A 13,418-nucleotide genomic window follows, 5' to 3' on the forward strand; every position below is an offset into this window, starting at 1 on the left:
GACCTGCTATGAATTATAAATCCTGCTTGTCGCTGTGCCCCCTGACCACAAAAAGCTACCTGGAAGCTCCACCGGACACAAAGCTACAGGAAATGGCCTCGTTTAGATCGAACGTGACTGTCGAGCGCGTAGACCCCTCACTTCTGCTGCTCTTAACCCATGACCTGCGCTCACAAAGTGCTGCGCTAAGGGGGATACCGAGGCATCCGTCTGGGCTCGCTGAAGTCCGTCACACTGAGGGAAAATTAGTGCTATTTATCACATTTAACTAATCATCCATTAACGACCTCGGCTGCTTTGTACAAGCTTTTTAGAGCTGGGTTTAAAAGGAGGGCGAGAATTATAGTGGACGGTGGACATTTTGAAAAACACACAGCGGAGCCTCTCTGCACAAAATATTAACCTCTTTAATGATGGGTTTTCTTAAGCCCCAAATCCAGCTTTTAACTCTGAAAAATAAGAAAAATAAGGCTTTGTAAAAAACCTGATGCAGAGAGGCTCTTTTATGAGAGGGAACCCACATGAGTGCCGTGAATCAATGGCACAGAGAGCCACTCAGCAGTAAACACCCACTGTTCTGGGAGGTAATTAAGAGTAATTAAAGGGCTAGCGGTTAACGAGTGTCCGTCCACCAGGGGGGCTGATGTTGATAGATTAGCTGCACTAACGCATTTACAGACTGCCAATCACTGCGGATGAAGCGGTTTTCCGGAGTAGGAGGGAAAAGTCCATTAGCACGGGCTCAAATCAGATCTTCGCGCGGGTTATCAGCCCCATTTTCCTGACGTTCATTATCTGTCCCTTGATGCTTGTGCATTTGGCTCCAGCTGATTGGCGCCCCTGCTCTTTTTGGCTTTATTTTCTAATGAGTGTCACTGAGTTGGTGATATACGATATTGTTTTTTCCCCCCCAGTAATGTCTCACTAATGCATCCGACTCCGTTTTCTGTGGGACCGCTGGGTGCTGTCATTCTTTCGGTGTTCGCCAACTTCCAGATGCACTAATGCACCTAAAAAGGAGACAACAAACAGCAAACCTCTAGGGTCAAGCTGCAGCTGTAATTTAAAAGTGCGGTGTATGTGAGGTGAAGGAGTTCTTTTTTTTTTCTTTTTTTTTTTTGAGAGCAAGGCGAGGAAACTTCACTCTTTCAGTCCTCTCCCTGAATCCCTGCATTAAATGGCGAGCCAGCCATACCTGCAGCACTTCACCGGTGGATTTAACACTTCTCACCGGTCGCCTGAGTGAGTGGCAGATGACAAAGAGCTCCATTAGAAGCATGGTGGGTACATGTTCGTATTTGTAGAGGGGGCATTTAGAAGAAATCAGTGCAGTGCATTTTCCCTTTCTCGGCCTGTCCACCCTGCCTGCACTCGAAAAATGGCCCCAGTATGCTCTCGCCCTAACCTCCATTAAGCCAGACGACTTGTATTGAGCCTGTGAGCTTTCAAGGGTGTGATTTTTTTTATGATTTTGCAGGCACTTACACTCAATGTCCAATTGCACCATATCCTCCCCAGGCCCAGCTTGGTTCTCCGCCTCACAGGTGAGGTTGTGCAGGTTGTCGTGGGAGGAAACGTTGGTGAGGAAGAGGAGCAGGTGCAGCGTGGAGCCGCTGATTCTCTCCTGCAGCAGAGGAGGTAAACGTATGGATCGCTTAGAGGTATATACACTTTACAGGGATGAAATGAGATCCAATTTACTACCCTGTGGGTCGATAGATTATTACACCCAACTTTATTTATACACAGCTTTAAGCTCAGCACAATCGATCTAAAACGCTGCAGCAAAGAGAGACAGGCAGAAAACAAAACAGATCCTCTGATAATTACTGAAAACAGTGATTTGAAATGAAATAAAACAGAAAGTTCTGAAACTCTGCACAAATACAACAAGGTCCTGCAGACAAATAACAGCCACGGGCAACAACACTCAGACGCTGTTAAAAGCCAGTGAGAGTGAAAGTGCATTTTGAAGTTGAAAGCATCAATAAAGTGAGATCAAATAGAGGAGGAGGAGGGGGTTACACGGTTTTCGGGAGGCTATTGAGCAAATTCTATCCTCCAAACATGAAGTCCTGGATCTGGAGAAAGAGGAGAGATCTCAGGCCTCACAGAAAGTGTGGAGAAAAGGCACGGTGCTTTCAGAAATTCAGATTCAACTCTGTGGCTTAAAAACGAAAGAGAAGAATGAGTTTTTTAAATCTTTTCAGCCGTGCTATGATTGAAAAAAGGAGATGGTGAAAGACAGGATAAGTTGGATTCTTCGTATTCTTCATCAATCTGAGTCTCAGAGCGGTTTCGGTGAAATCTTCAACTGGCTGTTCAAATTAATGAGTTTAAAGTTACTTTTTCAGGTAAGAGCGGGTGATGACATTCAGAAACAGGCCAACCTAGACTGCTAAGGCATCTGCCCACCATGGATAAGTTCAAAAATGGAGGTTAAAGGCTTAAAAAGAGTTTGGATCTCTGTTTTACAGCTGTGTCTGGGTTGCTCACTTAGAAACACGTTGTCAGGTGATTAAAAAATGTTATCTAATTAATTGCATTTTAATCTCATATCTGCTTAAGGTCCCCAAATAAAGATTCTGAATTCTGGAGGTGGGGTCTGGAGGAGCTTGTTGATCAAAATCCTGCTTGTAAACTACTGTGGGTGAGAGCAGTGTGCTCTTTTGACGAGAGCTCAGCATGGATATGAGGAGAAGATGTGAGATGATAGAGACATAGAGAGACGCTGCAAGTCAGAAAAGTTCAGGGAGCTCACACTCCAACTGAGGATGTGTCGCGGTAGTTCAGAGAGAAAGAGCGGCGCCATCGTGAGAAAAGACAACGGAGATCATGGAGAGGATCAAAGGATGGAGTGCCCAAGATGAACGCAATTAAAAAAAAGTAAGTTTTGTCATTTTTTTGGAACAAAAACAGGAAGGGAGACATGAAAGAAGATAGTCCACTTTTCTTAGGTAGTTTTGGTGTTTACATAGTCAGACAAAATAAGATTATTTGGGTCTTGAAGGATCGTTCAGGATGCTCTGAAAATGGCTGACAGCCAATGAGTTATTTGCGTTTATTTTAATAACACATTACGTCAAAGTGACAGCCCTTATTTTTTTGTTTCAAAGCACAACTACAATGCCTTGCAATAATTTCTTAACCTGTGCACTCACCTCTCTGCAGAAATGCACTTCAACCAAGTTTAGGCTGAACTATCAGAAACAGTTTGGGTTTAGGCAACAGTTTGCTGGTATTGGCCTTTTTATCTGACTTTCGATGTGATGTTTTCATGAAAAACAACAATGCCTGATGATAAACACATTTGATTTCCAACCAAAGTGTCCTACACTACAAAAAACCTGAAATCTTATCAAGTGTTTTTGCCTTATTGTAAGTAAAAATTGTCTTATTAAACTTGATATAAGCCACTTTCAACTTATTCGTCCAAAAAAAACGTCTGGTTTCAAGTTATTTAAAGACAAAAATGAGGTCTGAATTGCTTGTAACAAGTACAGCAAATCTGACAATGGAACAAGAAAAAATTTGCTTAAACCTAGAATAATGTCTTAATATAAGTAACTTTTCTCTTGTTCCATTGTCAGATTTTTTTAACTTGTTACAAGCAATTCAGACCTCATTTTTGTCCTTAAATAACTTGAAACATTTTCTGGACTGGTCAGGAGAATGCGGTTAAATTTAGGTCTACAAAGACGCTTTTTTACTGAAAATAGGACAAAAACACTTGATAAGATTTCAGCTTTTTGCAGTGTATTCTAGGACATCATCAGGCCTCAGACTTAAAAAACATCTTAAGAAAACTTCTGCCATGTGTCAGACTTTGAACCAAACTACCTCAGACAAAAAAAAAAAACACAAAAAACATAGATCATGGCTCTAACACATCTACTTTTCAATTAAAAAAAAACACAAATAGCAGAATTATGATATAATACTCCAAGACTCAGATCACAAGTTTGAGTAAAAAAATGGTAGTTTGTGAGATTTAGGACAAACTAACCAGATTTACAGACCCACAAGCATTCATGCACTGCAAAAATATTGAAAATCTTATCCAGTGTTTTTGTCGCATTTTGAATAAAACTGTCTTGTTATACTCGATATGAGCCTCATTCAACTTATCAGTCAAGACAAATGTCTTGTTTCAAGTTATTTAAAGGCAAAAATGAGACCTGAATTGTTTGAAACAAGATATTTTTCTGAACTGGTCACAAGACTGTGGCTCATATTGAGTCTAAAAAGACATTTTCTACTGAAAATAAGACAAAAACACCTAATAAGACGTCAGTTTTTTGTAGTGTGTGTCCTGTCTTTTTAATTCATACCTTAACCGAAACCAACTAGCTTGAGGCCTTTAAGTTTCCAGGCAGTTTGATTCAAAGTCTGACACGTGACAGAGACTTTCTGGAGACTTGATGATGTCCTGAAATGAAAGCTGAACTTCTGCCAATTTGTCTTGCCAGAATTATTAAAAAAAACTATCCTACTTTCTGTAACACTCATTTCTCAGTCTAAAGTAAGACATTTTCAGGAAAGTGTTGCTAGTCTTTCCTGACACCTGCCCTGTCTTTCTCCTTAAAGCTAATGTTACAGGAATAAGAAATGCTGTTACTGACGGTCTAGTTTGCTTTTTTAGATCATAAAGCGATGTCAAAATCAATAACAGTCTGTTTTGTCATGAGAAAAAATCCTCAGGAGGTTTAAAGATTTTTTGTTCAGTGGATCTGGTGATAATTCATATTCTTCTGAGTGTTTATTTGCCCAGTGTTGTTTTCTTTAAATGTAATAGTTTCCTCTGTGACTAAATAATGATAAAATAGATCAATCTAAAAATATTCAGGACATGAAATTCCTGATTTCCCTTTCTTCCCTGAATGTTATGTCTCATATTCTTGAGCTGCTTCTCTACCTGTGTAAGGAAGGACGACTGCACCTCCTCAGTCCTCCATCGCACATTTGGAGTCGGACTTCCCGTCACCACACACTCAAACGTCAGGTTTCCTCCTTCCTGAATGGTGTGTTTGGATTTGGAGACGATGGTCACTTCAGGCAGACCTGAGAGCAGCGGAGGAGACAACGTGAGCGCACAGCAGAGAGCACGGGTCGCTTGTGTGATGAAAAACTACCTGTAACCTGTAGAGCAGATTTTTGTGTTTCTTTTTTTAGTGGTTTCTGAGAAACAGGGCCAAAATCTGGCTCATATGTTTCCTGGCAACAGGATGTTCCTACTGTGTGTGATTAAAGCAACAATGCTGCTCCCTGCATTTCACTGCACCTGCCTGATGACGGCTGGAATATGACTGTTTTTATTCTTTATTCTCAAGCTGACTGGAAATAAAGGCTTTTCCTCACCCACATTGTACAGAAACAGACATTTAATGAGCTTTTCCTCAAAACGATGATCTGATTTTTCTCAAACCTTTTCTCTTTTACTAAAAAATTCACTTATCATTTCTTCCTTTTTTGCTGTATAAATTCAAAACAAGTTTTAAATGGTTCAAGAAAATTCATTATTTCACAAACTGAAGACAGAAAATTTCACTACAATCAAAACACAAAACAAATCTAGTAACAGAGAGGCATTTGAAGTATTTGTTACTAAAATACGGTTCAACATGAAGAACTCACGGCAGTTGTGTATGACCATGGAGCTGAGAGGAACTTCCAGATCGTTGGAGAAACACGACAACGTCTGCGAGTCGAGGTCAGCTCGGTTACTGCGCTGCCACTGCTGCAGCCAGTGAAGGTCACAGGAGCAAATCAGAGGATTGTCCCTTAAAACCCTGAAGAGACAGAAGAAATCAGCTGTTTAGACTTACTATCAGCCAGTATAAAGGATTTGAATAACTTTTAAAACTATTTCCATAGAGAAGTTACTCATGCTTTTATAGTTAAAGCTCCTATAAGGGACTTTTGGTTTGCATGGATTTTGGCGCCTCCTGTGGACACAGCAGTAACTTATTACTTTGCTGATCTTGCGCTTTACAACAGTGATGTTTGCTCACAAAAAAATGTCACACAGCTTTCTCTTCACAGTGAAAATATTTTTTTGTCTAAAAAGGAAACAGAGCTGTGAGAGGTTTTCTATCAGAATAGGCAGGCAATACACTTGAATAGTTATCTGTATGCAGATAAAAAGACAAACCTAAAAGTAAAAACGAACAAATTCACATTTTGTTCCAGCAGATGAACTCATAACTTTATTAAATTCGTTTAATTTGGTCATAATCAATCATCAGTTTAACTCTGTATACTGCAGCCTAAAGATGGTGGCACAGTCAATTTCGAGGCCACTCTGCCCCACTTGATGATCCTGGGTTTGTGACCTGTTGGAAATGATTGTTTGTTGAAATAATCGTCAAGTGTGTGGTTTTAACATCTCTATTTGATATCTCTATTTAATCATAAATACTAAACTTGTTTAATATCTATGATTCCTGTTAAATACCTGCAAGTGTTGCTAAACCAATGTTAGGAGAAGTGAAAAAGATGAGCAGTTTGTGGAATTATTTACCCAGATTATGTTATTTATTTAATTTGCTACATAGCAGAACAAACGCCAGGACTGACAGTCGCCGTCTGTCTTTGTTTAGCTTCTGAAGTCATTTTTCATCACATAGGCTTCTGTGAGATCTCATGTCCATGGAAGTAGGGATGGGTACCTTTCACATTTGAAATGATAGGGTACAGATATCTGGTACTCGGCAATCAGTATGGGCACTGAGCGGCACCAATTTTTGGTGCTTTTTGTGTCAATGTGGAAATAAATATTAATTTGTTGAATGATTAATGTTCTTGTGTAAAGCCACCTACTCTTCTTCTCCCTCACAGTCACAAGGATGCATTTAGGTACCTAAACATGGTGCCTTTTGATTTTAAATGAATAGGTTACGGTGGCTTTATAGGCCCAAAAGGCGCACGTATCCTGTAGTTAGTTTGGATGGTTTGGACCTTGGTTTGTATTCAGACTTGCACCGGAGAACCACGAACTGCACCAGAGTTTGTTTGGAAGAGGACGGAGACCACCTCAAAAAGTGGGTCTCGGTCCTGTTGTTTGGTCCGCACCAGGGCTTGTTTGTGTCTATTCACACCTGCATGAAAAGTCTGCACCAGCGTGGGAAACGAACCCTGGTCCGTTTAAAGTGGACCAAACAGTCCAGGTCTGAATACCACCTAAATGTACCTAATTTTGTACCTATCCCTACATGGAAGTGTTGTTGAAACATTAAATGTCGGTTGTAGTGGTCTCTAGAATACTGTAGTATTGGATTGTCAAAATAGTATTGTCACGTAAGGAATCAATCAAAAGTGTGCTGGCATGGCAGAGCAGGCCAGGGTGTTTTCTCATCCCACCTTTGTCCTGTCCTCTCTAAATGATAAATAAAGGCACAAGAGCATAAAAAATAACTTTGGTAACTTTTAACTTAAAATAAAGTGGTGTGTCTGTGGCCATGTCTAAACCTGGGTATCTGGGAACTGGGGATGTGTGCCTTTCACAATTTGAAACAATACAGTACCAATGCCCGGTACCTGGCAATCGGTATCGGTACTCAACGGAACCAATTTTCGCTACTTTTTATGTTTTTATGTGGTAATTTTTTTTTGTTTGTTTAATAATAAAATATATGTATTTTAATTTTATGTGTATCGGTACCCCGTACTTTTGACAGAATTGGGTTGGCACCAATAAAAGTACCTAATTTGGTACCCATCCCTACTGGGAAACTGCATATACTAAGCCTGTCATCCACATGGAACCACAGTTTTAAATCACTGAAAACAATGTTTTCTGAAGACTCAAAACAATGTGAAGATTTTTGGTTTGTTAGTGAACTCTGGTTTCATGGTTTTGTGTTTTTGGTTCTCAGATGTCACGGCTGAATGACGGAGGTTCATTCCGATTGGCTGGCACAGGTTTCACATCTAAAAAACACTGCCAAAAATGGGTTTGGTATGCTTCAAGCCAAACTTTTCAGTGAGTTTGCTCGGTGTGGGTGAAACAATTTTTAAAACTGAATTAGAGGGGGATATTGGTTTTTGAAAATAAAAAGCTATGTGTGTACAAGGCCTGTGTGTGTGAGAGAGAGGTGTCTTCCATGATTTTGAAACCAGTTATAGTCTAAAAGTTGTCTGGTGTATAGCTGGGCCTCTCTACATCTACACAAGTTTACAAAACAAGATAAGCCAAGAGGTAACACACACTGCTTTGGTCACAGGGGGCGCCAAAATCAACACAAAGCATAAAATTCTCACAGAAGCTTTAAGTTTAAAGCCCTTAGATAATAAGCAACAGGTTCCCTCACAGAAGGCAAAATGCAAGATTCTTCCAAAACTGAGTTCCCTAAATGAACAAACTTTAGCACAGCTACCAAATGAGTCACCTGACCACAGGTGTTTTGAGCTGCGTCTTGTGAAGTTTCTGTCGCTGTGGGGTCCAATCAGTCATATTATTTCCCCTTTTTAAATCAACTTGACCTCCTGAGGATTCTGGAAACTTGTGAGTGATTGAGAGAGTTTTCATTATAAACGTGAAGTCACTCACAGGTTGAGCAGCGGCAGAAAATGAAACACCCTCCAGGAGATGTGTTCCAGGGAGTTTGATGCCAGGTTCCTTGAAAAACAAGAAGAGGAGACAAAGGATATTACCAACATTTGATTTTCTGTACGTCAGACACGCAGGATGTCAGAGAGTAAATCTACTTCACTGGCTTCACAAAAAATCAGAAAAACATCTCATCTAAATCAAAACATCTAAATCAAAATGAGATTTACCTTAAATATATACGACAGTCAGCAGCTTAAATGAAATAAAGTTGTTCTTGTCATTGTGTAATCTGGTCCTGTTGTGCTGTTGAGTCACGCTGTGGTTTGATTGCTCACTTTCGGAGCAAGACTCACCTGCTTTGAATGACTCTCAGTGGAAAACGTTAATGCACCCAAATGGGCTCTGATCAATTACCTTGGCAAGTATTTCTCACCAGCCAGGAGCAACACTCACAAACCCCTCCAGCACACCTCTCTGCGTGTTTGCTGTGTGTTTGGTACATTAGGTGATTAGTCCAGAGTCACAAACAGCCAGAGAAAGAGAGGAAGACTCCTCGGGACGGGAGTTAGGAGGAAAAGTTTTTAAACTTTGACTAATTTTAGACTTTTTACTGCTGGAGTAAGATTTTTAAGTCATGCTTGTAATGTCAGAAAATTCATAGTCAAAAATATGTCAACTATAGCAATGAAATGTCAGAAGTTATAGTCCTCAGAGGAAGAGCGCCACAGACTTTCATACGCTGCAAAAACCTGAAATCTTTTCAAGTGTTTTTGTCTTATTTTCAGTAGAAAATGTCTTTTTTGACTTAAATTGAGCCACATTTCCCGGACTAGTCCAGAAAAACGTCTTATCTAAAGACAAAAATGAGGTCTGAATTTCTTGTAACAAGTTAAAACAAAACTGTAAATTTTTCTTGTTCCACTGGCAGATTATTTTTTACTTGCTGCAAGAAAATCCGACCTCATTTTTGTCTTTAAATAACTTTAAACAAGACAGTTTTCTGGACTGATCAGTTGAATGTGGCTCATATCAAGTATAATAAGACAATTTTTGCTTTAAAAAAAAAAAAAAAAAACTTGTGACAAGATTCATTCAGATTCATTTTTTTGCAGTGTCATCTTTCTCGTAACTAATGACAGGCTGGTGGGGTTTTTTTTCCCAGACCCCAAAAATTTCACTTTGTGCAATTTTGGCACTTTCTCATTAAGATATCCCACCAACACCCCAGCTGGTCAGCTCTACAGAAGCCTCCTCCACTGTTGCCATGCTGCAAACTCTTCAAAGTGTCAACTTTCACAGGAATAATCCTGCTTAATCGTCTTCTACAGGCCTTTATTCATGTGTGTCAGTGTCTGTGTCTGCCTCGATCCCTCTCCTTTGCGTGTATAGCCCCGTTTCCACCAAGCAGCCCAGTTTAGATTAGAACGGTTTGGTACAGTTGGGCTCGGTTAAGCCTGGTCCTGTTTGCGTTTCCACAGCCAACCTTGTCCCCTCATGGGAGGTGGCACGTAAGGCGGATGCCGATAGCTGCACCAGTTAAATAACAGTGTGACGCCATTGCAGCGCGACACAGTGTACCCCGCTAATAAATCCAACGAAGAAGAAAAACACAACACCTTTTCAGTTGTTTTGAAACAGCTTTGTCTCAAGCTCTCCTCTCCTTTTACGTATCAAATCATTCCAATCATTTGCAATTCAATAAAATACGACCAACAGGATTCATGCAGTGTCTTCCATGTTGAAGCCAACCTATTGGTCACCCTCTTTAATGTAATCTTTGTTGTTGTTGTTGTCTTATTGCGATCTAGTGGACTGGAGGTCTACTGCCATAACTTTTCTCTCTCCATATGCCACTGGCTTGTTTTGTACAATTTCTCTGGGACATCATGCCTCATCAATAACAGCTCACAGGAACCTCTACTCTTTGTTCTCATGATACTGTGATAATGATAATTCTGTTACACCCTAAAAGATGCTATGAGGGGGATCTGTTTTAATTGGACTGCCTTGCCACCTTGTGGCCCAGAGTCTCCTCACACTGTTGTAAATTACTTTTACTGAGGCATGTGTTTGTTTTAGAATTAAATGGAGATCAGATTGAAAGAAATTTTCTTTGTTCAACACAACTTTACTGGATACAACGCGCCGAGGTAAGGTATTTATCAGTGCAGTTACGTAGCGCTACGGTTTGAAACGTGACACTAAGGCCGTTATCAAATTCGCATACTATATTAGCAGTGCGTACTGATTTGACCAAAATGTAGTATGCAGTATGCAGTATGCAAACAAATGTCAGAGTTGTAGTATGAGAAAAACACCTGGATGATGTACTGAATTGGGAAAAATCCACAGTATGCATCGGACCAGTCTGCTTCGCCTACTGTTACCCACAATGCAACGCGCCTGGTCCCATATCAGAAGTGAAAATGGCAGAGAGCAGAGCAACAACAACCGGAGTAGCAGAGGAATATAAATGTAAGAGCCATTTCTTTTTTATCTTTAAATCCTCATCATCTCCACCACTGAAAGTTAATAAAAAATACTCTCTCTGGCAATATATTTGCAGATAAGTTACACGTTGTTTGTTTATTTTGTACATTTTCAATAAAGTTTTCTGGGGAAAAAAAGTCAGCCGTAGCCAACTTCCGTTTTCTTCGAACTGAAGACCAGCGTAGCATACTACAAAAATTAACCCAACTGAACAGTCATACTACATACTGCTGATGAAAGTAGTATGTAGTAGGCAGTGCCTACTACATACTACTTTCATAAGCAGTATGTAGTAGGCGAATTCGAAAACAGCCTAAGCAAAGGTTGTAGCAGCCGGCTATACGTAGCGCTATCGGCAGCCTGGGGCTACGACGTAGCTGTAGGCTAACATGACAACAAGTAAACACTGTGAGTTTGAACCGTAGTTTAGTAGCTGTCTATATTTAGCGCATATATATATAAGGAAGACATTTAAGATCACTTTCACACTCGCCCCTCTAATAACCAAATATTGCTCCAGGCTGAATCTTCTGTTGCACTTCTTCAATGTGGATAAAGAAGGGATCCATTATTTGCAATAATTCCACAGTCTGCTGAAACTTGGCTTAAGTACTTGTTGGTATGATTTGTAGTTTTCACATTTTAACATGATTTAGCTTCAAGAATGCCTGCGTGGAAGAGAGTTCCATGGAAACGGATTTTCACTCCAGTCCAATCCTACTCTCATTTTTCCCCCCTTCTTTTAGTTTTTAGGCAATATTTTTAGATTACTGTTGGCTTCTGGGAAGTGTAGTTCTTTTCACTTGTGTTGCACTGTAGGCCTGTTGGAAATGAACTACAAAATGGCGATGCATGTCATATTTTTTATCTTCCTGATTGGTTTCCACTCCCATCTGCTCCCGTTAACTTTTTATCCTGTGCATCCAAATCACGTGATTAATAATAAAGTTGACTCGCATCCCGTGAGAATCCCGAAAAAATGTCATCCTCTACTGCACAGCTGGACTAGTGGCCTCTCATATTTGCTTTACAATCAAAATGTTGAAAATAGATGTTAACACAAAAATCATAAACAATGTAATCATTCAACTGCCTGTCAAAACCTGTGACAGATGAATGCTGCGTATCCCTGTCGGTCCTCAAAGGCCACTAAAATATCATCACAGGGGCTCTCAAATGATCCTCAGACAGCCAAGAAACCAGACTGTAAACAAAAACCCCCCTCAGAAGATGACAGAAAGCCACACTGGGGAGCACACACATGGAAGCCAATACATATTCACTCTGGCAGGGCCAAGGGTTCAATTATTTGTTTTCCTTGCTCCCAAAAGTTCATGTCAGATGGGTTAGCCATTGGGGCTTATCCATTACCGGCTCGATTCCTGCCTGAATCCACAGGGGGGGAGAGGAGTCGGGAACCACGTCTCGTTTTCTTTGAGCCATCTTTGAAAAGTGAATGTAATTTCAGGAGACAGCTGGGCTCAGGGAGGATGGGGGATAAAGAAAAAGGCTAATGAAGAGACGAGAAAATGATTTCTTCTGTTTGGTTTTGTTATTTTCTGTCGCTTTGAATCTCAGAAACACATCTGTCACTCACAGACCCCCTCACTCCACCCACCCCCCTCTCTGTGTCTCCACAGTGAAATATTGATTAAGTGATAATGGACCCTTAGTGGAGTGTATTTATTATGCATCAGTTGTCGATAATCCGCCAAAGTAAGCGAGTAAAAGGTGACTGGTGGATGTCTTCTCCAGTTTCTCGAGCTCATCCCGCCTACTATCACTCCTGCTAACCCCCCAGTCTCTGATCCTCCAAACAGGCCAGCCTTTTAGATAAACAACACGGGACATGTTGCACATGGTCAGGGAAACAAGGAGGGTAAGATGGTGAAGATAATAATGAGAGGAGCTTTCTCTTTAATCAGTCTCACGGTGTTATTATTACTGACTGCTGAGCCCAGATTGCAGGGCTTAAAAAAAAATAAAGAAAAAATGCACTCATAATAAGGAAACAGATTGGAATTTATCCACTGGAATGATTGGTTTTCTGGATAATAGTCAACAAGGAAGTGATCATAATCGAGGAGACAAAATCTTTAACAACTTGATATTTTACTCTATGAAGCACCTCTACCCTGTTTACCTTTTATCCTCAAGAAAGATTTAATTTAATGAATGTGATTCATGGTTTACATTAGCTCACACACTAACCAGATCTGTGAGTGAGTAATACACTCCTCCAACAGGGACTGAGTCACACTGATTTTCTAGAAATGATGCCTCCCTGTGACACGCTCTTCACTAACTAAATGACCATCTGAGCTCTGAGTGACATGGACAAATAGGCTGACCCACACACAGGTCAAAACATGACACC

General features: G+C 40.4%; 1 protein-coding gene across 4 annotated transcripts in view; it reads right to left on the reverse strand.

Annotated features, from left to right (window-relative positions):
* ntrk1 (neurotrophic tyrosine kinase, receptor, type 1) overlaps positions 1 to 13,418 on the reverse strand; it is a 70,526-nt gene that overhangs the window by 32,097 nt on the left and 25,011 nt on the right. For all 4 annotated transcript variants that reach the window (XM_074683040.1, XM_074683038.1, XM_074683039.1 and 1 more), the window contains 4 exons: positions 8,549 to 8,617; positions 5,635 to 5,789; positions 4,916 to 5,061; positions 1,486 to 1,624 (listed from right to left, as the gene is read on the reverse strand). In XM_074683040.1, coding sequence (XP_074539141.1) covers positions 1,486 to 1,624; positions 4,916 to 5,061; positions 5,635 to 5,789; positions 8,549 to 8,617 — 509 coding nt within the window. The remainder of the gene's footprint in view (positions 1 to 1,485; positions 1,625 to 4,915; positions 5,062 to 5,634; positions 5,790 to 8,548; positions 8,618 to 13,418) is intronic.

The sequence above is a fragment of the Halichoeres trimaculatus genome, unplaced genomic scaffold, assembly GCF_033239565.1.
Source record: "Halichoeres trimaculatus isolate MK-OKI-2021-1 unplaced genomic scaffold, fHalTri1.1 fHalTri1_scaffold_12, whole genome shotgun sequence".
Lineage (NCBI taxonomy): Eukaryota > Metazoa > Chordata > Actinopteri > Labriformes > Labridae > Halichoeres > Halichoeres trimaculatus.